This window comes from Megascapheus bottae, chromosome 30, assembly GCF_031878675.1.
Source record: "Megascapheus bottae isolate mThoBot1 chromosome 30, mThoBot2.hap1, whole genome shotgun sequence".
In the NCBI taxonomy this organism is placed as follows: Eukaryota; Metazoa; Chordata; class Mammalia; order Rodentia; family Geomyidae; genus Megascapheus; species Megascapheus bottae.
The window spans coordinates 746,600-771,979 of NC_143538.1; the positions used below are offsets into that span (position 1 = coordinate 746,600).

A 25,380-nucleotide genomic window follows, 5' to 3' on the forward strand; every position below is an offset into this window, starting at 1 on the left:
AATAAAACAAAACATCCAGAAAGTAAGGCCTACACCTGGGCTTGCTTTTTATTTTATTTGTCATCTACTGTGTCAGACCTGGGGCTTGAATTCAGGGCCTGGGCGTTGTCCAAGAGCTTTTGTGCTGGAGGCTGGTCCTCTGCACTTGAACCACATCTTCACTTCCACTTGTGGTTAATCCGAGACAAGTCTCATAGGCTTTCCTGCCCTCGCCGGCTTTGAACTCTGATCTTCAGATCTCAGCCTCCTGAGTAGTTAGAATCACAGGCCTGAGCCTCTGGTTTCTTGGCCCATCCAGATTTCGAACCTACAACCCTGCTCTGCCTGTCTGTAGCCTGGACAGTGGGCTTTTGAATTCATTGGCTGTTCATATATTAAATCTGGAGTCCGCTTGTTGCCTGGTTGTGCAACAGTGCAATCTTATTGGTGGCTGTGGAACTGTCCATCATCAGGCCCCACCCCTCATTAGCATGTCTAACGCCCTGTGACACCCTGGGATTGTTTCCAGTTCTGGGCATTTTGTTCTGCAAGTGCCAGGAATGGAATCTCTGGTAGGTTGGTGTAGCATATCAATGCCTCAATGCCCTGCTTTCTCTCGCCTGCACATGTCCCGCCTCAGTGCTTCGAGAGACCCCCCACCCAGTAACCCTGCCCTAAGGAGGAAGGGCACTGGGCAGCCACAAACAGAAAGGTCTTGCTGGTAGATTACTATGTCAGGTTGGCCTGGCCCTGCTCCTGCTTCTAGCTGGTGATAGTCCGCCAGCTGGTACCCTCAATGACGCTATAAACCTGCCCCCCAAGCTGGCTCTTCATTCTCTCGTTCCCTAGCACTGCCTCTCCATGCAGAGAACACCCTGGATGTTTCTCAGGAGGCTGAGATCTCACGGATCATGGTTCAAAACCAGTCTGGGCTGGAAGTCTGTGAGCCTCTTATCTTAAACCAGGAAAGAAAAAGAGTAACAGGATCTCCAGATTTTGCCACTTAAGCTCCTCCATGCCAGGACAGGAAGATCAGCTCTCATGTGGCAGATAATGGCATCAGATCCCTGGGGCAGCAGCTCTGATGTCAAGCAGATTCCTTCCCTAGATCAGGATTCATCCCTGGGCTTCATGAATCACCGAATTAAACCCAGACTAAACCCAAGGCCTCTTGAGCATTTTTGGGGGGGGGTGTGGGGGGCTGTCCTGGGGCTTGAACTCAGTGTCTGGGCACTGTCCCTGAGCTTGTATGCTCAAGGCTAGGGCTCTACCACTTGAGCCACAGGTTCACTTCCAGCTTTTTTTTTTTTTTTGCTGGCTTCATATCTCCATCCTTGGATCTCAGCCTCCTGTGTAACTGGAGTTACAGGCATGAGACACGGGTGCTGGCTTTGAGTATTGTCTTCAGGTGACCTGGGGATGTTAGGTCTGGATGGCTAGACCACTTGATCTTTAGGTTGCCCAATCAGGGTCTTGATGTCCACTGTCTGCCCTGTCCTCTGTCCTCTTTGTGGTTTGTGTTTCCACCAACCCCCATCAGGCAACTCCAGTATTCCCATGATGCACCATAAAGGAACTGGGACATAAGAGTGTCTAGCTTTGGCCTTCAGGTTCCCCTCCTGATTTTCTTTCTCCCTGGTGATTATTTTAATGTTGTTTGGCTTTACTTTTTTTTTGGGGGGGGGGGGGCAGTCCTGAGGCTTGAACTCAGGGCCTGGGCTCTGTCCTTGGGTTTTCTCAAGGTTAGCACTCTACCACTTGAACCACAGCATCACTTTTGGCTTTTTCTGTGTATGTGGTGCTGTGGAATGGAACCCAGGTGTTCGTGCATCTAGGCAAGCACTCCACAAACTGTAATCCCAGCCTGATTTCACTATTTTTTTTTTTTTTGCCAGTCCTGGGGCTTGAACTCAGGTCCTAGGCACTGTCCCTGAGAATTTTTGCTCTACCATTTGAATCACACCACCACTTCTGGTTTTGTAGTGGTTCATTAGAGATAAGGGCCTTATGGACTTTCCTGCCTAGGCTAGCTTTGAACCTCAGTCCTCAGATCTCAGCCCCCTGGGATGACAGATATGAGCCCCTGGCACCTGGTTTTGCACTGTTTTTTATTCTTTTTTTTTTTTTTTTGCCAGTCCTGGGCTTGAGCTCAGGGCCTGGGCACTGTCCCTGGACTTTCTCAAGGCTAGAGCTCTACCACTCGAGCTTCAGCACCATTTCCAGTTTTTTTCTATGTATGTGGTACCGAGGAATTGAACCCGGGTCTTCGTGCATGCCAGGCAAGCACTCTACCATTAGGCCAAACTCCCTCTAAGGAGTTGTACAAAATGCTTTCAATTCAGCATGTCACTTTATGAGTTTTTTTTTTTCTTTTTGTCTCCCAGAGCTGAGGACTGAACTCAGGGCCTTGCACTTGTGAGGCAAGTATTCTTCCACTGAGCTAAATCCCCAAACCCCTCCCTGACTTTTTTAAAGTTGTGGGAAGGATGAAGGATTAACTTTCCACCTGTTATTCCAGGGTGATATCTGTCCATATAGAGGGATATCAAAACCCCAGGCAAAACCTCAGACATGTTGGCTCCAGTGGCAAACGCCTGTCATCCTAGCTACTCAGGAAGCTGAGATCTGAGGATCACAGTTCAAAATCAGCCTGGGCAGGAAAGTCCAAGAAACTCTTCTCTCGAATAAACCATCAGAAAACTGGAAGTGTTGCTGTGGCTCAAAGTGGTAGAACACGAGCCTTGAGCTAAAGAGCTCAGGGAGCACCCAGGCCCAGAGTTCAAGCCCCATGACCCCCTCCTCCCACACACAAAACTTCAGGCATACAGGGAGAGGTATGCTTGAAGTGGGAACATTTCATGTGGGCCTAACCTGTATGAAACGTGACCAGAAAAGGCCTTCTAATAGTCAACCAGTTATTTTGGGGGCCAGCAGACTTTCCCACTGGAAAAGTCTTGCCCCCCCACCCCCAAATATTGGCTAATTCTCTAGTTCTAGTTCTCTCTGCTTATTTTGGCTCTGGTTTTTGTGTCTGTCCCTGGGCTTGAACTCAAAGCTTTGCACTCTCGCTTGGTCTTTTCATGCAAGGCTGGTGTTTTGCCACTTGAACCACATCTCCACTTTGGGCTTTTGCTTTTAACTGTTTTTTTTTTTTCCCAATCCTGAGGCTTGAACTCAGGACCTGAGCACTGTCCTTGGGCTTTCTCAAGGCTAGAGCTCTACCACTTGAGCCACAGTACCATTTCTGGCTTTTCCTATGTACGTGGTACTGAGGCATGGAACCCAGGTCTTCACGCTCGCTAGGTAAGCACTCTACCATCCACTTTGGGCTTTTTGATGTTCATTAGAGATCAGAGTCTCTCAGATACATGTGTGTAAATGTGTATATATATTTCTTTTTGCCTAAGGCTACCTTCAATCCTCAGATCGCAGCCTTCTGAGTAGCTAGGATTCCAGTACCTTAGCTGCAATTTAACTTTTTAAACAGAAACTTTATGTTGTTTACTGTAACCGTTAAACCACCAGGTCATTTGTGATAGAAACGGCAGTTAAAAAAAAAAAAAAAGAGTAAACACATAACTGATAAGAAATGTCTTCAGCGGAGCCTTCCATCCAGCCAGGATGGTGGGGACAGTTTAGATCATCAAACTAAGCGAGGCTTTCTCCACGGCGCGCGCTCCTTTCCGTCCCCCCCGAGCTGCAGGGCTGGGGCTTGGCGCGGGGCTTCCCTGCCGAGCTTTCCTTCCTTCGTGCGGGCTCCTCGGGGGACACGATCATCCGATCCCGGGCCCCCCCAGCGGCTGGGTTGGATAGGAAGTCGGGGTTCTGGGGTGCGGGTCACGGGGCGGAGGGGGGAGCCGGGGCCCCGGGCGGGAGTCTGCGGCCTGCTGATTGCGCGGCCGCCCTTCCCCGCCCGCGTGGGCCGCGGGGTGGGGAGGGTGGGGTGGGGAGGGTCGGGGGGGGGCTCGCCCGTCACCCGGCCCACGGCGGGGAGGGGCGGTGGGGCTCCCCGCTGAGGACGGAGCAGGGGCGCGGGCGCGGGGCCCAGGCGGCGTCGGGGGGGCCCGCGGAGGGAGCACCTCGCCCCGGGCCCGCGCCCCGCCCGGCCTCGGGGGCCCCCCGCCGGGCGCTGACCCAACAAAGGGCCCCGCCCCGGGGGCGCGGCGGGGGGAGGGCGCGGCCCCGGCGCCCCGAGTCCCGGCCCGCAGCCCCCGGGGCCCGCACGGACGGCGCGGCCCGCAGCGCAGCCCGAGCCCCAGCCCGTGGAGGAGGCGCAGCCCGAGCGCGGCAGCGCGGCCTCGCGGGGCGACGCTCGCAGGGCGCCCGGGACCCGCCGCCCGCGGCCCGGAGCCCCGGCATGGCCCGGGGCGGCAGCCAGAACTGGAGCTCCGGGGAGTCGGACGGGCAGCCGGAGGAGCCGGCTCCGGAGGACGGCGGGTGCGCGGGCCGGGGCGGGGCCGGGGCGGGGGTCGCGGGGCGGGGGTGGGGGCGGGGACGGGGTCAGGGGGTCGCGGGGCGGGGCCGCGGGGCGGGGGCGGGGTCGGGTGTCGCGGGGCGTGGCCACGGGCCGGGGGCGGGGTCGGGGGGGTCGCGGGGCGGGGGCGGGCCGGGGTCGGGGCTGGGGATCTGGGTCGCGGGGCGGGGTCGAGGGTCGCGGGGCGGGGCCGCGGGGCGGGGGCGGGGTCGGGGGTCGCGGGGGCGGGGGCGGGCCGGGGTCGGGGCTGGGGATCTGGGGTCGCGGGCCGGGGTCGGGGGTCGCGGGCCGGGGCCGCGGACCGGGGTCGGGGTCGGGGGTCGCGGGGCGGGGCCGCGGGTCGGGGGCGGGGCCGCGGGCCGGGGTCGGGGGTCGCGGGGCGGGGACGGGCCGGGGTCGGGGCTGGGGATCTGGGGTCGCGGGGCGGGGTCGGGGGTCGCGGGCCGGGGGTCAGGGGTCTCGGGATCCGGCGCCCCGCGGGGCCGCCCCTCTCCTCCCCTTCCTCCCCCTCCCCCCCGCCGCCCGCCCGGCGCCTCCGCCGCCTCCGGAACCTCGGCGAAGGTTCTGGGCGTGTGTGGCGTCACCGGCCGGGGCTGGCAGCTTCCGCCCGCGCCGGATAAAAGCCGCGGCGCAGCAGCGGCGGCCGGAGCGCGGCGGGGCCGGCGCGGAGATCGGCCCGGGGGTCGGGGCCGTGGCCGAGGCCGTGACCCGGGAGCGGCCCCGCGGCCCTGGCCGGGGCCCGGGCTGTCGGGGACGGGGGGGTCCCGGGCGCTGGGCGACGCTGACCCGGCCGCGGGGGTGCGGGGTCCCCCCGCAGGGACAAGATGGTGAAGGAGACGCAGTACTACGACATCCTGGGGGTGCGGCCCAGCGCCTCCCCGGAGGAGATCAAGAAGGCCTACCGCAAGCTGGCCCTCAAGTACCACCCGGACAAGAACCCGGACGAGGGCGAGAAGGTGGGCGGGTGGGGGGGACGGCGCCCCGGCCCGCGAGCATTTCCCGCAGCCGGCCAAGCGGGAAACTGAGGCACAGACGTCCTGGGCGGGCGTCCCCGGGGCGATCTGTGAGCCCCAGCGGGGAGCTGTGGGCGGGAGGGGCTTGGGGGGGCTCCCGGCACCCCCCCTCTGCCGTCGCATTAGCGGGGTGCGGAGTCTGTAGGTGACACCTCCACTTCATCACACGACTTCATTCCCCCCCCACAAGTACCAAGGTAGACGGGCAGTGCTTTTGCCTTTTTATTTCATTTATTGGTTTCGGGGGGGGGGTTAAAAGTAAGATCCGAGAGTCTCCCCGACTTTTCCTGCCTCAGCTGGCTTTGACCCCCCCCACCCCCAGATCTCAGCGTCGGGGTGGCTGGGATGACAGCCCCGGGCCATCCTGTCGCGGTTCCCAGGTGGCCCGGCAGTCACTTTTAAAGCCACCCATCTCAGGGCCTCAGGGCAGAGGAGAGCGGATCGAGGCACCCGTCCTCACCGGGGATTCGGGAAGGGGGAGCTGCAGGGCGGCGGCGGGTGGCCGCCGGGTGACAGCCGGGTGACAGCCGGGTGACGGAATCCTTATATTTAGCCCCCAGGGGCTGAGCTGTGGCAGTCGGAAGGGTCCCTGCCGCCGGGCGATCATCTGTATTGAGTAGGTTTTCTGTGGCTTTTCTAGTGGCTGCTGCGCCCTGCTCAGGGTTGGTGACTCCAGGGCCTGGGCCCCACATTGTTTCTGCTTTGAGCTTGGGCTGATCTGTCTGAGCAGTTGTCAGGGCTCAGCATGAGTCGAAAAGCCCCAGTACCTCGGTCTGAGGTCACATCTCGGTGTTCCTTCACACCTGTGTGCCTGCTGGTGACTGGACGTTGTTATTATTATTATTAATTATTATTATTATTATTTTGTCAGTTGTGGGGCTTGAACTTGGGGCCTCGGTGCTGTCCCTGAACTCCTTGGCTCAAAGCTAGCACTCTGCCACTTCCAGTTTTCCGGTAGTTAATTGGAGATAAGTTTTATAGACGGATGCTTTACCACTTGAACCACACCTCCACTTTGGGCTTTTTTGCTGGGTCATTGGAGTTGAGTCTTACCAAATTTCCCACCCAGGCTGGCTTTGAACCATGACCTCATGAACCATGATCTCAGTCTCCTGAGCAGCTGGATTAAAGGTGGGAGCCACCAGTGGCCAGCCACTCTATTACTTTAAACACATACACATTTCTAGGCAGATCCCCAGAGGAATACTGCTTTGTCCCCCTTATTTCTGTGCCTCGTGGCTTTGGAAATGTGTGTGTATGAAACACTAGCAATGCTCTGGGAATAAATACACTTAAAATACCGGGTACAAACCGGGCACAGGTGATCCATGCTTTATTCCCAGCTACTCAGGAGGCTGAGAGCTGAGGCTTTTATCTTCAATGAACCAGTGAAAAACCAGAAGTGGAGGTGTGGTTCAACGGTAGAGTACCAGCCTTGAGTGATTAAACACGAAGGGACTGTGCCCTAGCCCTGAGTTCAAACTCCACCACAGAAAATGGAACATAATTACCTCTTCTGGGCCTACTGTATACAGTGCTTTAGGTGGGAATTTTATGTATTTCTGGCCTATTTTATCTGTTCCAAGTGGAACTTTTACTTTTTTTTTTTTCACCTGAGTTTGTCACTGTATTATTAATGCCTCTTCAAAAATAGATTAAGCCAAGCCTTTTCCACCAGCCTCTCAGACAGCTGAGAAGGCCAGTTGGGGGTATTGGTGTTTGTTTTCTGCCCAGTTGTTCTGTGTTGCTAAGCAACAGGTGGCCTCTGTTTGTTGTGGGACTCTGCTTTGTGTGTGCTCTCATCGTGTGCTTTTCTGAAAGACACAGAGTGGCAGGGGAGAAAAAAAGTCTTTTAAGGACAGTGCTAAGGACGCGTTCTTGGCTGGTGACCCTCTTTAATTTTTATTTATTTTTGTGTCAGCCCTGGGACTTGAACTCAGGGCCTGGACAATGTCCCTGAGCTTCTTTTGCTCAAGGCTAGCGCTCTACCATTTGATCCACAGCTCTCTTTCCACCCTTGTCTATGTGTGGGGTACTGAGATATCGAACCCAGGGCTTCATGCATGCCAAGCAAGCACTCTACCACTAAGCCACAGTCCCAGCCCCTTCCTTTGGTTTTTTACTCCAAGCTGGTACTCTGCCCCTTGAGCCACGGCTGCATTCCTGTTTTTTGTGGGTTTTTTGATGACTCACTGAAGATAAGAGTCTCACAGACTTTCTTGTCTGGAATGGCTTTGAACCATGATTAGCTAGGATTACAGATGTGAGGCATTGGTACCCAGTTAGTAAATTTAAGTCTTGGGGTTGGATGTGTGGCTCAGCTGGTAAAGCACCAGCCAGTGAGCCAAAAGCATTAGGTATTGAGTTTGAATCCTGGTATCAGAAAAGTAAAGTTCTTGTGAGCTGGAGGCCATGGGGGTCCACTGTGGGCCCCACATCCCGTGGCCAGTACAGCCAGTATGAAAGGGAACCTTCCTCCATCTTGTGATTTTTACATTCTGCTTTATATTCAAATCATATTCAAATCATATTCACATCGAGCTTTGTTCAGTGAAATAGCTTAGAACATTCTGGAGAGGAGCTGGGATGTTCTCTGACCCTCGGGAGGGCTCAGAACTACAGGAGACATAGCAGAGAAGAGAAGCTGAGGCAGTAGCTTACATCTGTCACCCCAGCTACTCAGGAGGCTTGAGAGCTAAGGATTGTGGTTCGAGGCCAGCTCAGGCAGGAAAATCTGTGAGACCAAAAGTGAGTAAGAGGAGCTGTGGCCACATAGGAAAGTCACTCTGGAGTGAAAAAATGCTGTGGTACAGTACCTGGGTCCTGAGTTTAAGCCCTAGCAAGCATGTGCACACACACACACACACACACACACACACACACACACACAGAGCTCAGACCTCTTTCTGCGTGCTTCTCTTTTTAAAATCGTTTTTCTTTTTGTTCTTCAAGTTTAAACTTATATCCCAGGCGTATGAAGTGCTTTCTGATCCAAAGAAAAGGGATATTTATGACCAGGGTGGAGAGCAGGCGATTAAGGAAGGGGTCTCGGGGAGTCCAGGCTTCTCCTCCCCCATGGACATTTTCGACATGTTCTTCGGCGGTGGGGGTCGGATGGCCAGAGAGAGACGAGGTGAGCAGCGCAGCGCGCCTGTGCAGAAGGGCATGGGCTGGGGAGAGTCTTGGGGGGGTTTTCTACCCTGGCTGGCTTTGAACTGTGATCCTCAGATCTCAGCCTCCTGAGTAGCAAGGATGGCAGGCGTGAGCCACTGGCACCTAGCCAGCTTTTTTTCTCTCTTTTTTTACCTTTATAAATGACCACCTGATTAGCTCACAGCCAGGTGGCTTCGGGTCCTGGGCCTGGCAGAGGGCCCTGTAGAGTGGGCTGATGTGAGGGTCACATGGGAGAGTGAGTGAGCTAGGGGGTGTGCAGGCACCCGTAGCATTTGCTACAGACGAATGTTGACTCCAGTGTGACTAATTGTCTTTTTTTTCCCTGTCTCTTGGGAAGGCAAGAACGTTGTACATCAGCTGTCTGTAACCCTGGAAGACCTGTATAATGGAGTCACAAAGAAATTGGCATTGCAGAAAAATGTAATTTGTGAAAAATGTGAAGGTAAAAGTGTTATTTGTTTTGTGTTGGTAACTGGGGCTTGACCTTAGAATCTGGGTGCTGTCCCTTCGCTTTTTTCACTCAAAGCTGTTCACTCAAGGGTGTTTGACCATTTGAGCCATAAGCTCTGTACTAGTTTTTTGCTGGGCTGGCATTGAAGTCCAAAGTCTCAGGGATTTGTCTGCCCAGGTTGGCTTTTGAATCGTGATCTTTCAGTCTCAGTCTTCTGAATAATTTAGTAAAATTTGGTTAAAAAAGGTAACTTTTTAAGTTTTTGAGTTCTGATATCTTGGATCCATTTGCTTGTTTCTTAAATATATATATGTAATTTTTTTTTGCCAGTCCTGGGGCTTGAACTCAGGGTCTGGGCAGTGTCCTTGGACACTTTTTGCTCAAGGCTAGTACTCTACCACTAGATCCACTGAACCACTTCCGGCTTTTTCTGTGTATGTGGTACGCAGAGGAATTGAACCCACGGCTTCCGGCATGCTAGGCAAGCAAGCACTCTACCACTAGGCCATGTTCCCTGCCCCTAAAAGTTTTTTTGGAGATGGGAGGAGTCCTACTTTGCTTGCCAGGCTAGTCTTGAACTTGTGATCCTCCTGCTGGGGGAATTTAGGTGTGAATCACCATACTGGCTTATTTTTTTCAAATGTGGATTCAAGTATTTTTTTCGAAACAGGAAGCTTAAACTCCCGTTTGCCTGATTTACTTTTGGTGTTGGTACTGGGATTTGAACATGAAGCCAAGGCGCTACCCTGAGCTTTTTTCAGTTAAGGTCGCTTCTTTACCCTTTGAGCCACAGCTCCATTTCTGGCCCTTTTGTGAGTAACTGGAGCTCCGTGTGGACTTTCCTGCAGGCGCTGGCTTTGAACTCTGATTCTCAGATCTCAGCCTCCTGAGTAGCTAGAACGACAGGCCCTGCCTGTAGAATAGAATCACAGCGGTGGCACGCGGTGTCTACCCTCCTCGGTGCTTGGCACCCTGGAGGGGGACACGGCTGTCCTTCCTGTCGCCCCGCCCCGCAGGCATCGGTGGTAAGAAGGGGTCGGTGGAGAAATGCCCGCTGTGTAAGGGGCGAGGGATGCAGATCCACATCCAGCAGATCGGGCCGGGCATGGTGCAGCAGATCCAGACCGTGTGCATCGAGTGCAAGGGCCAGGGCGAGCGCATCAACCCCAAGGACCGCTGTGAGAGCTGCAGCGGGGCCAAGGTGACCCGCGAGAAGAAGATTATCGAGGTGCACGTGGAGAAAGGTGAGCGCGCATGCCCGGCCGGGGCTGGCGCCTGGCGGTGCGCTGAACCAATCACGGCACACGTAGGGGAGGCGGGGTCCGGGCTGCTCCAATCGCAGGGGCGCAGGGGCGGCGCCGGGCCGTACATTAAAAGACAGCGCGGTGTTGGTGGCGCTCAGGCTGTAATCCTAGACACTCGGGAAGCTGAGGTCTGAGGATCGAGGTTTGAGGACGGCCTGGGCAGGAAAGTGCACGAGACTCTCAGAGCTCCACCAAACACCCAGCAGGGGAGCTGTGGCTCAAGTAGCGGGAAAGCCCAGACAGCACCCAGGCCTGACTTCAAGCCCTAGGACCGTGTATATATATATATATATATATATATATTTAAAGACACTTCCTGCTGCTTTGAAAGTGTTTATTTTCCCTCCCAGATAATGCGCGTTCTCCCCGAAACGCAGATCCATCCCTTAGCAATCATTTTGCCTGGTGCCAGATATTTTTTTTTTTTTTTTTGCCAGTCCTGGGCTTGAGCTCAGGGCCTGAGCACTGTCCTTGGACTTTCTCAAGACTAGAGCTCCACCACTTGAGCCTCAGCACCACTTCTAGCTTTTTTCTATGTATGTGGTATCGAGGAATGGAACCTGGGTCTTCATGTATGCCAGGCAAGCACTTTAACCACTAGGCCAAACTCCCGGCCCCAGTGGTGCCAGATTTTAAAAGTCCACCCTAGCTGGTTTCCCAAATACTCCTGGAGTGCTCTGTGGCTTTCTAACTCAGCAAAAAATAACATGTAGATGAGCGAAGAGACCAAAGAAAGTCAAAGGAAATCAACACCCAGACCTACCCAGGAGCTGTTCAAAAGATTCTGGCTTCTCCCAGGCCTTGGCCCCCAGTGCCTGTGCAGGGTGGGCACGCTGGGTGGGGCATAGCCACGGGGGTCTGAGCCCAGGGGAGTCTTTTGAGCCCAGCCAGGGTTGGAAATTTTGATGACAGCGACGCCCCTGCCCCCAGGACGTGGTCCCCTTTTCTTCAAAAGCTTTGAGAACGGCAGCAGGTCACGATCAACGGCTAATTGAGAAGGAATGATGTCTCATAGGTATGAAAGACGGGCAAAAGATACTCTTTCATGGCGAAGGGGATCAGGAGCCTGAGCTGGAGCCCGGCGATGTCATAATTGTGCTTGATCAGAAGGATCATAGTGTCTTTCAGAGGCGAGGCCACGACTTGATCATGAAAATGAAAATTCAACTCTCTGAAGCTCTTTGTGGCTTCAAGAAGACCATCAAAACCCTGGATGAGCGCGTCCTTATTATTACATCTAAATCAGGTAAGCTAAGCTGCCCTCCCCCACTCCGCCCTCTAAGCAGACTTTTATTATATTTATTTTTGTCAGTCCTGGGTCTTGAAATCAGGGCCTGGGCACTGTCCTTGGAATTTCTCAAGGCTAGAGCTTTAGTACTTAAGCCACAGCACCATTTCTCACCTTTTTTTTTTTCCCCTATGTATGTGGTGCTGAGGAATCGAACCTGGATCTTCATGCATGCTAGGCAAGCACTCTAGGCCAAACTCCCGGCCTAAGCAGACTTTTATTTGTGGATTATGATTGGATTTCTTGCTAAACGTAAAGTGACTGAGCATTGTAGGAATTTCTCTAATAATGTCTGAGAGTGAGGGAAGGTGGCTCACACCTTTAGATATCCTGGGGGAGGGGGTATCTAAAAGTTCTAGCTAGAATCTGCCAATTAAAGTTTAAAAACTAGCCAGCTGCCAGCGGCTCATGAGTGTGTAGTCCTAGCTACTCAGCATGCTGAGATCCGAGAATCAAGGTTTGAGGCCAACCCAGGCAGGAAACTCTGTGCCAGCAATTAACCAGCAAAAAGTTGTGAAGCTGTGGCTCCAGTGGTAGAACACTAGCACTAGCACAAGCAGCTCAGGGACGGTGGATAGGCCCTGAGTTCAAGCCCTGGGCCTGGCATAAAAGGAAAAAAAGAAAAAGATTCTGGGGTCTGGTGGATTGAGCCACCATCCCTCCCTAGCTATTGTCTAGATTTCTTTCAGTCTCTGCTGTGTGTCCCCCTCTTTTGGTTTCTCCCCTCTTTTTCAGCCACATTCTTCTCTAACCCTTCTGTAGGTATACCTCCTTTTTCTGAGGATAATATGAAATGGACGTATAGTTCTTTTTTTTTTTTTTTTGCCAGTCCTGGGCTTGAGCTCAGGGCCTGAGCACTGTCCTTGGACTTTCTCAAGGCTAGCACTCTACCACTTGAGCCTCAGCACCATTTCCGGCTTTTTTCTATGTATGTGGTACTGAGGAATCGAACCTGGGTCTTCGTGCATGCTAGGCAAGCACTTTAACCACTAGGCCAAACTCCCGGCCATGGACGTATAGTTCTAAATTTCAGTTTTAGTTTGGTGGTTCTGGGGTTTTTGTATTTGCTGGGTGGGCGCTCTATAGCTTGAGCCATGCCTCTGACCCTTTTGGCTCTTTTGACTGGACTGTGATCCTCCTGCTTACACTTCTGTTGTAGCTTTTATGTCGATGTACGTTACCACCGCCTTAGCCTTTTGTGTTGAGATGGGGTGTCATTAACTTACTGGGCCTCATAACATATTCTCTTGAGGTTGCCTTGTTTTATGAAGACAGAATCTTTTTTATGGGGTCGGGCATGCCTTAGGCTAGCTCATGAACAAAAGCATCAGGTGCTCAGTTCGGGTCCCAGGCTTAGACTCCAAAATCTTATTTGAGAACAATTGCAAATTTACAGCCAGGTATGGTCCTTGATGCTTATAATCCCAGCACTCTGGAGACTGAGGCAGGAGGATTGCAAGTTCAAGGCCAGCCTGAGCTACATCGTGAGACCCTAACAAAACTAACAAAACCCCAAAATATACATAAAACAATTGGATGCTGGGTGCTGGTGGCTCACGCCTGTCTTCCTAGATACTCTACTCAGGAGGCTGGGATTTGAGGCTGGTGGTTCAAGGCCAGCCTGGGCAGGAAAGTCTAGCCTGGTGTAGTGTCCAGACTCCTAGCATCTAACAGACCACACATTCCAGCCCTTCTGGGAACTGGGCTGGGCACGCGAGGCTTCATGGTTTTCCAGGCTGGCCCATGTGAGGTGGGGTCGGCCTGGTGAAGTCCCGAGCCGCCTCCATGCCTCCACCCCGCCCAGGGAACCTGCAGGTGCTGGGAAGACTAGAAAGGGAGATGGCAGCAAACCTCAGGATTCAGTTAGAAGGATCTAGAAAACCTGGCCCTGGAGATTTGTTTTTCTCCTCATTCATCTTACTCTTTATGTCTTTCCCCTCACCCTTCTTCAATTTTTGCCTCCTTTCTTAGTCTGTTTCCTCCTTTCTTCCTCCTCCTCCTTTGCCTGGAATCTCTGAGCCATTCTGAGCACTGGTGAGAATCGCTACATTGAAAGTGAAGCTGGAAGCCAATGGCTCCTGCCTGTCACCCCAGCTTCTCAGGAGGCTGAAATCTGAGGATCGCGGTTCAAAGCCAGCCTGGGCAGGAAGTCCATGAGACTCTTATCCCCCATGAACCACCACAAACCTGGAAGTAGAGCTGTGGCTCAAGTTTCAGAGCACTAGGCTTCAGCACAAATTCTTGGGGACAACACCCCGGCCCTGAGTTCAAGCCCCCAGGACTGGAGCCCCAGGATGGGGCCTTTCAAGCCCTGCTGGCTGGCTGAGGTTGTTTGTGGTCTGCCATTCTCTGTACTTGGCCCTGAGCTCCCAGCCTCCCAGCAGGCCTGAAGAGGAGGCCTAAGGGCTTGACTTTGAGAACAGCAGGCAGTGGTACCCAATAGGTGATGGTGATGATGGTGATGATGGTGATGATGATGATGATGATGATGATGATGATGATGATGATGCCAGTGATATCAGTGCTGGCACTTGAACTCAGTACTTCATGCTTTTGTTTGGCTGCTTTTTTTGTTTTTACTCGAGGCTAGTGCTCCACTATTTGAGCCATAGCTCTACTTCTGGTTTTTCAGTTTGATTGGAGATAAGTCTTACAGACTTTTGTGCCCAGGCTGTCCTTGAACCACAGATCCTCAGATCTCAGCCTCCTGAGTAACTGGGATTAAGGCGTGAGCCCCCAGCGCTCACACTTAGGTGACAGCGTAAAGATGCGTTCTGCAGGAGAGATTCGGCTTTGTGGATAGCTGCTCCTTTGTGGAGCACAGAATAAAGTGTGGTTTAGCCTCCTCATGCGTGTCTGTGCCCACGACCCCCTTCCCAGAAGTCTTTGCTCCCATGGCTGGGGCAGGACTGGAACTCCTCTTCCTGTGGGCTGCTGAGATCACACCAGCCCACAGCCCGGCAGGAGCCGCCATGGGCGCCATTCCCACTGGCATGCCTGAACAGTGCTTGGGACTCCTTGCCCAGTGCTCACCACCAGGGCTCCCAGACCGTCCTGGCTCTCCTGACTCCTCACTGTTCCTTCTCTGTGGCAGGGGAGGTAGTAAAGCATGGGGACCTGAAATGTGTCCGCAACGAAGGAATGCCCATCTACAAAGCCCCCCTGGAGCGGGGGGCCCTCATCTTACAGTTCCTCGTAAGTGCCCCACCCTCTCTCTCTCTGCCCCTTCTGTGCGTGCATGCGTGTGCATGTGTGCGTGTGTGCGTGCGTGTGCATGTGTGCGCCGGTCCTGGGGCTTGAACTCAGGGCCTGGACTTCAAGATTCGTTTTCTACTCAAGGGTAGCACTCTACCACTTGAGCCATGACTCCAGATCCAGTCATTGCAGAGAAGTCTGAAAGAGTACCCTGCAAGGGCTGGCTTTGAACTGTGACCCTCAGAGGTCCTCAGCCACCAGTGTCTGGCAAGTTGTTGTTGTTGATGCCACTCTGGAGTTTGAATTCCGAGCCCTGTGCTCTCCCTGGGCTGTTTTCACTCAGTGGCTGCTCTACCAGCTGAGCCACCCCTCCGTCTGCACCGTGGGCCTGTCCACAAGGGAGGAGCATGTCGTGGAGGGCGCTGTCCCCCCGGGCTGGGGCTCAGGCGCGCTCCTTTCCCAGGTGGTCTTTCCGGACAAGCAGTGGCTGGCGGTGGAGAAGCTGCCGCAGCTGGAGGCGCTGCTGCCCCCGAGGCAGAAGGTGCGGGTCACGGAGGACATGGACCAGGTGGAGCTGAAGGAGTTCAACCCCAGCGAGCAGAACTGGCGCCAGCACCACGAGGCCTACGAGGAGGACGACGACGGGCCCCGGGCGGGCGTCCAGTGCCAGACGGCCTGACGGCCACCACCGCCACCGCCGCCGCTGCATGAATGTAAAATCGGCACAATGAAAATGGCATGGCTTTCGTGGCCTCCTATTTTGGGGTGTCCTGTGTATGTGTTCAGCACCCCCCCCATTGCTGAGTGTCCTTCTTTAGGGGGGCCCTTTTGTTTCTCTTTTCATAGCTTGATTTCTATTTAAATGTCTTAATTACAAATCATTTGTCATCTGCATATGGAGTCTGTTTTGTTTGAGTTGGTGGGGTTTGAACTCAGGACCTGGGCGCTATCATTCTACCACTTTTTTTGGGGGGGTGGGGCCAGTCCTGGCCTTGAGCTCAGGGCCTGAGCACTGTCCTTGGACTTTCTCAAGGCTAGAGCTCTGCCACATGAGCCTCAGCACCACTTCTGGCTTTTTTCTATGCATGTGGTACCGAGGAATCGAACCCCGGTCTTCCTACATGCTAGGCAAGCACTCTACCACTAGGCCAAACTCCCAGTCCCTCATTCTACCACTCTGAGCCACAGCGCCACCTCCTGTTTTCTGGTGGTTCATTGGAGGTGAGTCTCTCCTGGACTTTACTGCCCTGGCTGGATTTGAACCATATCCTCAGATCTCAGCCTCCTGAGTAGCTGGGACGACAGGCGTGGGCATCAGTGCCTGGCCTGGACTTTGTTCTTTTGCCACTTTTTTTTTTTTTTGGCCAGCCCTGGGGCCTGGGCCTTGTCCCTGAGCTGCTTTTGCTCAAGGCTAGCACTCTACCACTTGAGTCACAGCACCAGTTCCAGCTTTTTCTGTGTGTGTGGTACTGAGGAACCGAACCCAGCATTTCGCGCACGCTGGGCAGGCAGTCTACGCAATCTTTTGTCATGTTTTAGGACATAACTTGGGCGTTATGCGTCTGGGTGGCTGGTGGCTTGTGTCCCCTGGCAGGGCTGCTCAAGGTGATGCCTTCTAGAAGAATCTCAAGGAGGAAAAGGAGACACATGGATTCCGTCCAACAGGCCGCTCTGTGCTGTCCCTGCAGAAGTGGCTGGGACGGGGCGCGTGTGGCATCTGCACGTTCCCTGAACTTTCCAAGCCTAGTGTTTCAGATGACACGTGGAAAAGCCATCTGTGCTTGCCCCGCCGGGTTCTGTTCACAGCCCTGGCAGGCGCTTCCACTCTTAGTGTCCCCAGCCAGAGGCCAGGGGCAGTGCTGGTGGCCCCCGTGGCACAGGCCAACTTCTGGGGTGACCCACATGCCCCCACATTTCCTCCCTGGTTCAGATTATCCGCACAGGCAGAACCCGGCCCAGCCGTGTGCTCTGAGCCTCCTGCCTGGCAACCATTAACCACAGACAAGACAGTCGTAGAAGCGTCTGGCTTGGGAGGCTTCTGTCGTCCACTCTTCCTTGAGTGGCCGGCGGATGAGGCCCGGGGCCAGTGCTCAGGCCACACTCAAAACAAGCAGCATGGGAACGGGGCCAGGTCTAGATACGTCCACCCGTGTCTGCACTGCCCATTGGTCTACAGTTGGTTTTCTTTTCGTCAGTCATGGGACTTGAACTCGGGGCGTGGGCTCTGTCCCTGACCTCTTAGTTCAAGGCTGGTACTCTACCACTTTCTACCACTTTGAGCCACAGCACCACTTCCAGGTTTCTGGTGGTTCCTTGGAGATGAGTCTCCTGGACTTTCCTGCCCAGGCTGGCTTTGAACTGTGATCCTCAGATCTCAGCCTCCCGAGTAGCTGGGGTGACACGCCTGAGCCACCAGCAGTGCCCAGCAGTTTTTTGTTTTTAAATCACTATTCCAGCTAGTCACCTTGTGAATGGACCGAAACAGCAGGACGCTGGGAAGGGGGGACAGGAGGGGACACACAAGCTCAGCATGAACTCAGCTCCTCCCCACGCTTGGGGGCGCAGAGGTCTTTCCACACCCACGTCACAGTAAAATTAAAATTGCTGAGACAGGTGGCTCTGCTTTTGGTTTTCTGTTGGCACTGGCACTCGAACTCGGGGTGTAGGCACTCTGTCCGTTAGCAGTTCCCCTCAAAGTTAGCCCTGGACCACCTGAGCCACAGCTCTTCTACCTTTTCCTGGTTCACTGGACATAGAGATTGAGTCTCATGGACTTTCCAGCCCTGGGCTGGCTTGCAACTGGGATTCTCAGGCTTCAGCCTCTGAGCAGCTGGGATGATAAGTGTGGGCAGTGGTGCCCGGCTGAGTCCTTCATGACCCCACTGGACGTGGGGCAGTGTCTCAGCACAGCCTGTGGACAAACAACAGTGCATGCTGGGAGCTGGGGCTCCATTTTGAAGCTAGGAAGTTCTTGAAGTGCCCGGACCTCTGTCTCTGAGGCAGTACTCATTTTCCTGTAGCAATGCCAGCCCCTCAGTCCTGCGGGGACCGGGCAAAGACACACACACACACACTCAGCACACACACACACATGCATGTGCATTAATGTTTTATGTGAAAAGTATGATGGGCATTTCCAATAAAACAGGAACGTGTTTATACTGTATGTACAAAAGTTAAGTCTTCACACAGATTCTGCATTTCTTCATGGCTCGTCTTGGAGAGCGAGGAGAGCTCTGGGCCTGCGCTGGGCCTGCGCTGGGCCGGGTCCCCGCTCAGGTCGGACAGTCATAGATGTGAATTTCCTGGTCGTCCCCCACAGACACAATTTTCGAGCCATTGCCATTGTATTTCACTCCCCAAACCTGGAGGTATATAGAAACAAAAGCTCTACTAAGGCCTTGATTGATGGGTTGATTTTTGTTTTTTGTCAATTATGGGGCTTGAACTCAGGACCTAGGCCCTGACCCCGAGCCTCTTTTTGCTCAAGGCTGGTGCTCTACCACTTGAACCACGCAGTGCCACTTCCAGTTTCCTGTGGTTCCTGAGAAGAGTCTCACAGGGACGTGGCTGCCCAGGCTGGCTGGATTACAGGCATCAGCCACGAGCAGCTGCCAGATTTATTTGTGAGTCAATACTAGGATTTGAACTCAGGACCTGAGTCCATCCCTTAGCTCTTTTGCTCAAGCATGATGCTCTATCATTTGAGCCATACCACTACTTCCAGCTTTTTGCTGATTCCCTGGAGCTAAGGGTCTCACAAGACACTTTCCTGCCCAGGCTGGCTTAGAGCCAGGATCCTCAGATGTCAGACTTCTGAGAGGCTAGGGTTGCAGGTGTGAGCAGCAGGACTTGGCTAGAAGCTACCTTATGCTGCAGAAGGATCTGGCCAGTCCTGGCCCCTAACCTGGGCTCCTTGGCCAGCGGGATAGCAAAGCAGACTTAGGCTCCTACAGGACCCATAGAATCACAGTCTGGTTTTTGCCTAGCTATCCTTGAACTTGTCATCTGCCTGCTTCGTCTACCTGGGGACCGGGACTCCCCCATACCCAAGATGAAGAATCCCGGTGTTTCATCTTCACGTTGGCAGTGCTAAACACCGTCTACTTTTAATGATGGAACTGGCTGGCGATGTGGTTCAAGTGGTAGTGTGAGGCCCTGAGTTCAAACTACGGTACCAACCAACGAATAAAAATCTCTGAAGATGGAAATAAAAATGCTATTGCTATAGGCAAACAACTTGTAAGAATTTCCAGCAGGTATTATATTAAAAAAAAAAAAAAAAAAAAAGCTGGTTCACGCCTATCATCCTAATTACTCAGGAGGCTGAGATCTCAGGGTCACAGTTTAAGGGCAGCCCAGGCACAGAAGTCTGGAAGACTTTTATCTCAATAAAACTACTCAGAAAAAGCTGGAAGTGGCTCTGTGCCTCAAGTGGTGGCGCTCTAGTCTTGAGCACAAAGAGGCTCAAGGACAGTGCCTCGGGCTTAAGTTCATGCCTCGGGGCTGGCAAAAAAAAAAAAGGTATTTTTTTTTTCTTTTTGCTCTAGTGCCGGGGCTTGTACTCAGAGCCTTGGCACTGTTCCTTTCTCCACTCAAGACTGGTACTTCACCACTTGGGCCACACCTTCACCTCTGTCTTTCAGACTTTCCTGCCTGGACTGGCTTCAAACTGGAATCCTTAGATCTCTGCCTCCTGAGTAGTTGAGATGACAGGCATGAGCCTGGCTGCATCTCCTACTACAGCTCACAAAGGGTTCAGCCATGACAGAGGAAGAGGAAGAGGAGGAAGAGGAAGAAGAGGAGGAGGAGGAAGGTCCCTCCTGGGCCAGTGTGGAGCAGAGGCGCCCGGAGGGGTGGATACATGTGCAAGGGGAGCCACACAAGGACAGGCTGCCTCGGAACAGAACCAGTTCCCCAGAGCCACCCACAGCCCTGGCCCGCAGAAGCAGCCACCTACGTCTGGGATTCCTACCTGGTCCTGGTGGTCGAAGAAGGTATGGACACACGTCCTTGTCCCCACGTCCCACACCTTCACGCTCTTGTCTGAGGAGCTGTGGTGACAGATCATGCGTCTCAGCACTGCCCCTCCACGGCGCCTGGCGGGATGCAGCCCCCACCCCATCACGGGGCCCAGCCTATTTCTGGGGTAAGGGGTCCCCGAGGCAAGCCATGCAGCCATGCAAACCCCAGCAGAACTGCAGATGCTAGCTCTGTAAGGAAATCTGCCAGGAGGTCTGTGGCTCAGAAGAAGGCATCTCTGTGGCAGCCAAGCACAACTAACTTCGTAAACTAAAACTTCAGTTAACCTTCAGTAACTAAAACCCTGAGGAAGGCAACTTGAATTTTTTTTTTTAGAAAAGGCCATGCAAAAAAGCTGGGCGCCATGGCTCATGCCTATGATTCTAGCTACTCAGGAGGCTGAGATCTGAGGATCAAGGCTCAAAGCCAGCCCCGGCACAAAAGGACCTAAGACTCTTATCTCCAATTAACCTCTAGAAAACAGGGGAAGTGGGGCCTGGCCCAAGGGTGGGGTGGTAGCCTTGAGCTGAAGAGCTCAGGGACAAAGACTAGGCCCAGACCCACAAAACAAACAAAACTGTCATGCGATCTTAAAAGATTTTAGGCAACTCAAGTCTCAGATCATCTTTCTTTTTTTGACCAGTCCTGGGGCTTGAACTTAGGGCCTTGGTACTGTCCTTGAACTTTCTCAGGGCTAGAGCGCAGTCACTTGAGCCACAGCACCACTTCTGGCTTTTTATGCACATGTTGTACTGAAGAATTGAACGCAGGACTTTGTGCATGTTAGACAAGCACTCTACCACGAGGCCACTCCCAGCCCTTCAGATCATCTTTATTTTCCCATAGTAATTTAATTTTACAGCCCGGGTCTGGCTGTGTAGCTCAGGCTGATCTGGAACTCGTTCTGAAGCCCAAGCTGATCTTGAGCTTGTGATCTGGTTTCTACCTCTCAAGGGCTACCATTACCGGGGTGTGTCATTCTGCCTGGCTCTCCCCAGCATTTTTAGCCTGTGCTACCCAAGCCAAAGTACCTGGAGACAAAGTGTGTGTCATCAGGACAGAAGGCGACGTTGAGCACCCAGGAGGCGTGGCCGCTCAGTGTGCCGGCCAGGTTGGCGTGTTGCCTGCCACGGGAAAGAGCCCAGTATAGTGAGAAGTCCACTCCGGGGTATGACAGCTGGTGTGGGGGATCTCCTAATTATGCCCCCACAGCTAGGCTGACAACACCAGCCATACCCAAAAGTCCCTTTCAGTCAGGTGGCATGGTGCAGGGGACAGAGAGAGGGGGACAGGAGGGAGGGGCCCCCCAGAAACCGCAACTCACACATCGTAGATCTTGATATAGCCGTCATCAGAGGCTGTGACAAGGAGCTGAGAGTCAGGGGAGAAGGTCAAGGAGCGGATGGGCATGGCGTGGCCTGAAATGCATGATAGGAAGTGTAACGCTACCCCCACCGGTCACAACCACTCCACGGCGAGGCACTGAGCTGCAAGTACCCCGTGAAGCCAAGGGGCTATACCTTCAAGTGTGTGAAGAAGTTTCCCAGTGGCGATATCAAAAATATTGATAATCCCATCGATGGCGCCGCTGGCCAGGTATTTCCCATCGGGGCTCTGTTTGGGGGGAAGGGGCACGGAAGAATGAGCACACAGAGGCTCCCCCCGCCCCTCTGTTTCTGGTGCCAAGCATTCTACAGGCTGTGGGGGTTGCCGGCTACAGGCCATGCAAGGGTCACACCATGGCATGACAAGCCCCAAGGCGCCAGGGCCAGCGACAAGCTGGAGGAGTAAATGCCAAATTGAGGACGAGAGAGAAAGGTTTCCTTACATATGCGATGCTAAGAATGAATTTCCCTCGAGTGTCTAAGGAATACTCCTTCTTCCCACTCTCCACGCCAAAGATGTTCACTTTTCCCACATGAGTGCCCGTGGCCAGATACTGGGAATCAGGAGAGAAGGCCAGAGTCCAGGCGTCCACTGGAGAGAAAAGAGCAGGAAACAAAACCACAGTGAAAACAGAGGCGGCCTCGGGTTCAAGACAGCACCGTGTTAAATGAAAAATGGTGTCATGATGATGCTAGCTCTTTATCAAGGTTTTTAAGTGCAAGAACTTCACAGGTACCAGTACGAATAGCCAGGTACCAGTGATGTACTGTTCATCCTAGCTACTTAGGAGCCTGAGATCGGAGGATAGCAGTTCAAAGCCAGCCCAGGCAAGAAAATCCCTGAGACTCCTATCTCCAATGAGCTATCAGGAAACCACAAGTGGTGCTGTGGCTCAAAGTAATAGAGTGCTAGCCTTGACTGAAAACACTCAGGGACAGTGCCCAGACCCTGAGTGTTCAAAACATTCTTTTCTGAACTGCCATGCCAAAACTCCCTCATCAGTAAAACCTGCTATTCCACCATCTCTTGCTGCAATGCCTTTCCGGCTGGGAGAGCCAGTGTCTAGTCCAGGTGTTCTGAGCCGTGCGGACCCCATCCGCCAGGGTGTGGGGGTGAGCCCTCCCCTGCTCACCAGGCCCGGCATCTATAGACTTGATCTGCTTGCCGTTCTCCAAGTCCCAGAGGCGGATGTGCGCGTCCAGGGAGCTGGAGGCTGCAATGGGCAGTGTGTGGCTGATATCCACCGACACCACGCCCAGCTGGTGGCCCTCCAGGCTCCACTGCAGGTCCAGCCGATCGTCGTGCCTGCCACGGGGGACACAGAACGAGAGCTCTGCACCCCCCACATCGTGGATGTGTCTGCGGAGCTGTGCACTCCCAATCATCTAGGAGAACAACGAGGCCATGCCACCAACGCTGCCAGGCTTGATTGTTTTTTTTTTTTTTCTTTGCCAGTCCTGGGGTTTGAACTCAGGGCCTGGGCACTGTCCTTGGGCTTTCGCAAGGCTAGCGCTCTACCACTTGAGCCCCAGCGCCATTCCTGGCTTTTTCTGTGTATGTGGTACCAAGGAATCGAACCCAGGGCTTTGTGTGTGCTAGGCAAACACTAGGCCCATACTCCCAGCCTGTTTTTATTTTCTTTTGTTTTTAATGGGGCTTTGATGTGACTAGCAGGCAAAAACAAACAAATAAAAACAACCAAAGTTGTTCTTTTCAGCGACTACACTGCAATCTTTTCTTTTTTGGCAAAGGTACTATTTCCCCAGTGGCAACTTGGGAGCACAAAAAGCGAATCCCTCCACCCTAGCTGGCACTGGCGCTCATTCCACAATCCTAGCTACTTAGGCGGAAGAGGGTCACCAGCCAGGGCGAGTAAATCCTTGAGACTTCTGTCCAATTCCCCAGCAAAAAGCCTGAAGCAGGCTGGGCGCAGTGGCTCACACCCGTCATCCTCCTGAGTCTTGAGGATCATGGCTCACAGCCAACCAGGACGGGAAAGTCCAAGAGACTCTGATCCCCAGTGAATCCCCAAAAGGCAGAGGTGGAGCTGTGATTGGAAGTGGTATGGCGCTAGCCTTGACAGCGTATGAACCCCAATTCAAGCCCCAGTGTATACACATGTATACGCACGTGCACATGCAGCTGAGTGTCAGAGGCGGGGCTCACCATTTCCACACCTTCACCAGGTCATCCAGCGACCCAGTGACCACGGTTTCTAAGTTGTCCTTCTTGTTTGTCCCCCAGGCAACAGACCAGATGGCGTCATCATGAGCTGCAATGGAGACAGCATCATTTACAGGGCTTCTCCTGTCATGGCACTCATGCTCTTGCTGGCGTGGTGGCTTCTCGAGAAGCCACCTGCTCTGTGACACAAGCCCAGCTGGTGTGGAGGCCCAACCCGAATGCAGCCAAGTCTCCAGTGGGGAGCCCCCCACCCCCCCACCTCTCGGCTTGACAGGAGGCAGAGCAAACAGCAGGGATGTAAACACAGGAGCCTCCCCACCTAGAGAAATGGTCAGCATAGCACCGAATGCCTCGAATGGCAAATTAACCTAAGTGTCATCTCCGTCATAAGAACAGGCCTGTGTGCGCATGCCTTTTAACTCCAGAACTCAGCAGGAAGAGGAGAAAGCAAAAGGATCAATTGTTCAAGGCCAGCCTAAGCTATACAGGAAAACTTGCTTTAAAAATCCAAGGGCTGGTGGGGTCCAGGAGGAAACTAAAAGCAGCAGATTATGTAGAGATGTGAGAACTGGGGCTTGGGGGATTGTGGGGGAGATGTGCAGAACATCCAGGGCTGGGAGGGATGCGGGGTTTGGTGGCACTTTCTGGGCCTGCCGGTGGGAGATGCAATGGAAAGTAAGCTCAGGCTGGGCAATGAAGATAAAATTCTTATTTCAATGCAGAGGAAAAAGAAGAGGGACAATGGTTGGGTCAAAAGGGGTCACAGGCACATGCCGCCTATTCGCTGTACAAACTTTGCCCAAGGCATAGAGGCCGCGGCTGTCAGGGACATTTCTGAAGAGAGTGTCTTCGACGCTTATGTGCTTCCCAAGTTCTAGTTAAAGCTCCATTACTGTGTGAGTTGTGCCATTCACAGCAAGGTGGCCAGGAACTGATCTGGGGAAGCCCATAAAGACCAAACACCCCTCCCCGATTTAGACCACCAAACCCAAGCTGGATACTAAAGGACTGAAAAAGAGGTGTCTTTTGGGGGAAAATAAATACAATGGAAATTATACTTAAAAAAAATATCCAAGGGCCGGGAGTTTGGCCTAGTGGTTAAGGTGCTTGCCTAGCATGCATGAAGACCCGGGTTTGATTCCTCGGTACCACATACATAGAAAAAAGCCGGAAGTGGTGCTAAGGCTCAAGTGGTAGAGCTCTAGCCTTGAGAAAGTCCAAGGACAGTGCTCAGGCCCTGAGCTCAAGCCCAGGACTGGCCAAAAAAAAAATATCCAAGGGCTTAGCCAGTGGCTAAGGCCTCTAATCCTAGCTACTAGAGGCTGAGATCTGAGGATTGTAGAAGCCAGCATAAGTAGGAAAGGCTGTGAGACTCTTCTCTCCAATGAAGCACCAGAAAACCCAAAGTGGAGCTGTGGCTCAAGTGGCAGAGTGCCAGCCTTGAGCATAAAAGCTCAGGGGCAGTGCTCAGGCCCAGAGGACAAGTCACATAACTGAGAGGGAAAAAAAAATCCAAGAGATGGAGGCATGGCTTGGTGGTAGAGCACCTGGCAGACAATTGAGAAGGCCCTGTGTTCAAGTTCCACTGCTGCCAAGGGGAAACATGACAACAATGGCTGGAGATGAGTCCGTGGGGAAGGATGTGTCTGGCCTTCTGGCAGAAGGTCATCTCGCTCAAGATCAGACCAGCTCATCCAAAGGCACAGAGTTAAGAGGAAGGGTAGGGGAAGAAGGGGGAGGGGGTGTGAACCCAGCAAGCTTCACACTGGCTGGTGTGGTATATAAACACGGACAAGGAGCTGGGCATGGAGCCTCACATCTGTAATTACAGCTACTCCAGAGATGAAAATGGCTGGGGGGGGAGGGGGTTCAGTTCCAGACCAGCCATAGCAGAAAGTTAGTGAAGCCCC

At 53.6% G+C, this 25,380-nt stretch overlaps 2 protein-coding genes across 4 annotated transcripts in view; one reads left to right on the forward strand and one right to left on the reverse strand.

Annotated features, from left to right (window-relative positions):
• Positions 1-4,256: 4,256 nt before the first annotated feature.
• Dnaja4 (DnaJ heat shock protein family (Hsp40) member A4) lies at positions 4,257-15,772 on the forward strand. Its single transcript, XM_090321763.1, has 8 exons — positions 4,257-4,416; positions 5,271-5,409; positions 8,419-8,599; positions 8,978-9,082; positions 10,108-10,335; positions 11,411-11,641; positions 14,778-14,878; positions 15,342-15,772. Exons 1-8 carry the CDS (start codon positions 4,337-4,339, stop codon positions 15,555-15,557), a joined length of 1,281 nt encoding a protein of 426 aa, XP_090177889.1. The 5' UTR covers positions 4,257-4,336; the 3' UTR covers positions 15,558-15,772.
• Positions 15,773-17,974: 2,202 nt separating this feature from the next.
• Skic8 (SKI8 subunit of superkiller complex) overlaps positions 17,975-25,380 on the reverse strand; it is a 10,134-nt gene continuing 2,728 nt past the window's right edge. For 2 of the 3 annotated variants that reach the window (XM_090321359.1, XM_090321360.1), the window contains exons 4-11: positions 23,453-23,558; positions 22,419-22,591; positions 21,729-21,877; positions 21,421-21,514; positions 21,225-21,318; positions 20,932-21,024; positions 19,854-19,932; positions 17,975-18,243 (exon numbers count right to left, since the gene is read on the reverse strand). In XM_090321359.1, the coding sequence (XP_090177485.1) occupies positions 18,154-18,243; positions 19,854-19,932; positions 20,932-21,024; positions 21,225-21,318; positions 21,421-21,514; positions 21,729-21,877; positions 22,419-22,591; positions 23,453-23,558 (878 nt within the window). In that variant the 3' untranslated portion in view covers positions 17,975-18,153. The other variant, XM_090321361.1, reaches the window with a different exon arrangement.

Bases quoted from the DNA above. Each gene is read 5' to 3' on its own strand.
- Dnaja4 (XM_090321763.1), top strand. From the start codon at position 4,337: ATGGCCCGGGGCGGCAGCCAGAACTGGAGCTCCGGGGAGTCGGACGGG. The intron at 10,336-11,410 runs GTGAGCGCGCAT...GATGTCTCATAG, and splicing joins CGAGGTGCACGTGGAGAAAG to GTATGAAAGACGGGCAAAAG. The intron at 11,642-14,777 runs GTAAGCTAAGCT...TCTCTGTGGCAG, and splicing joins TATTATTACATCTAAATCAG to GGGAGGTAGTAAAGCATGGG.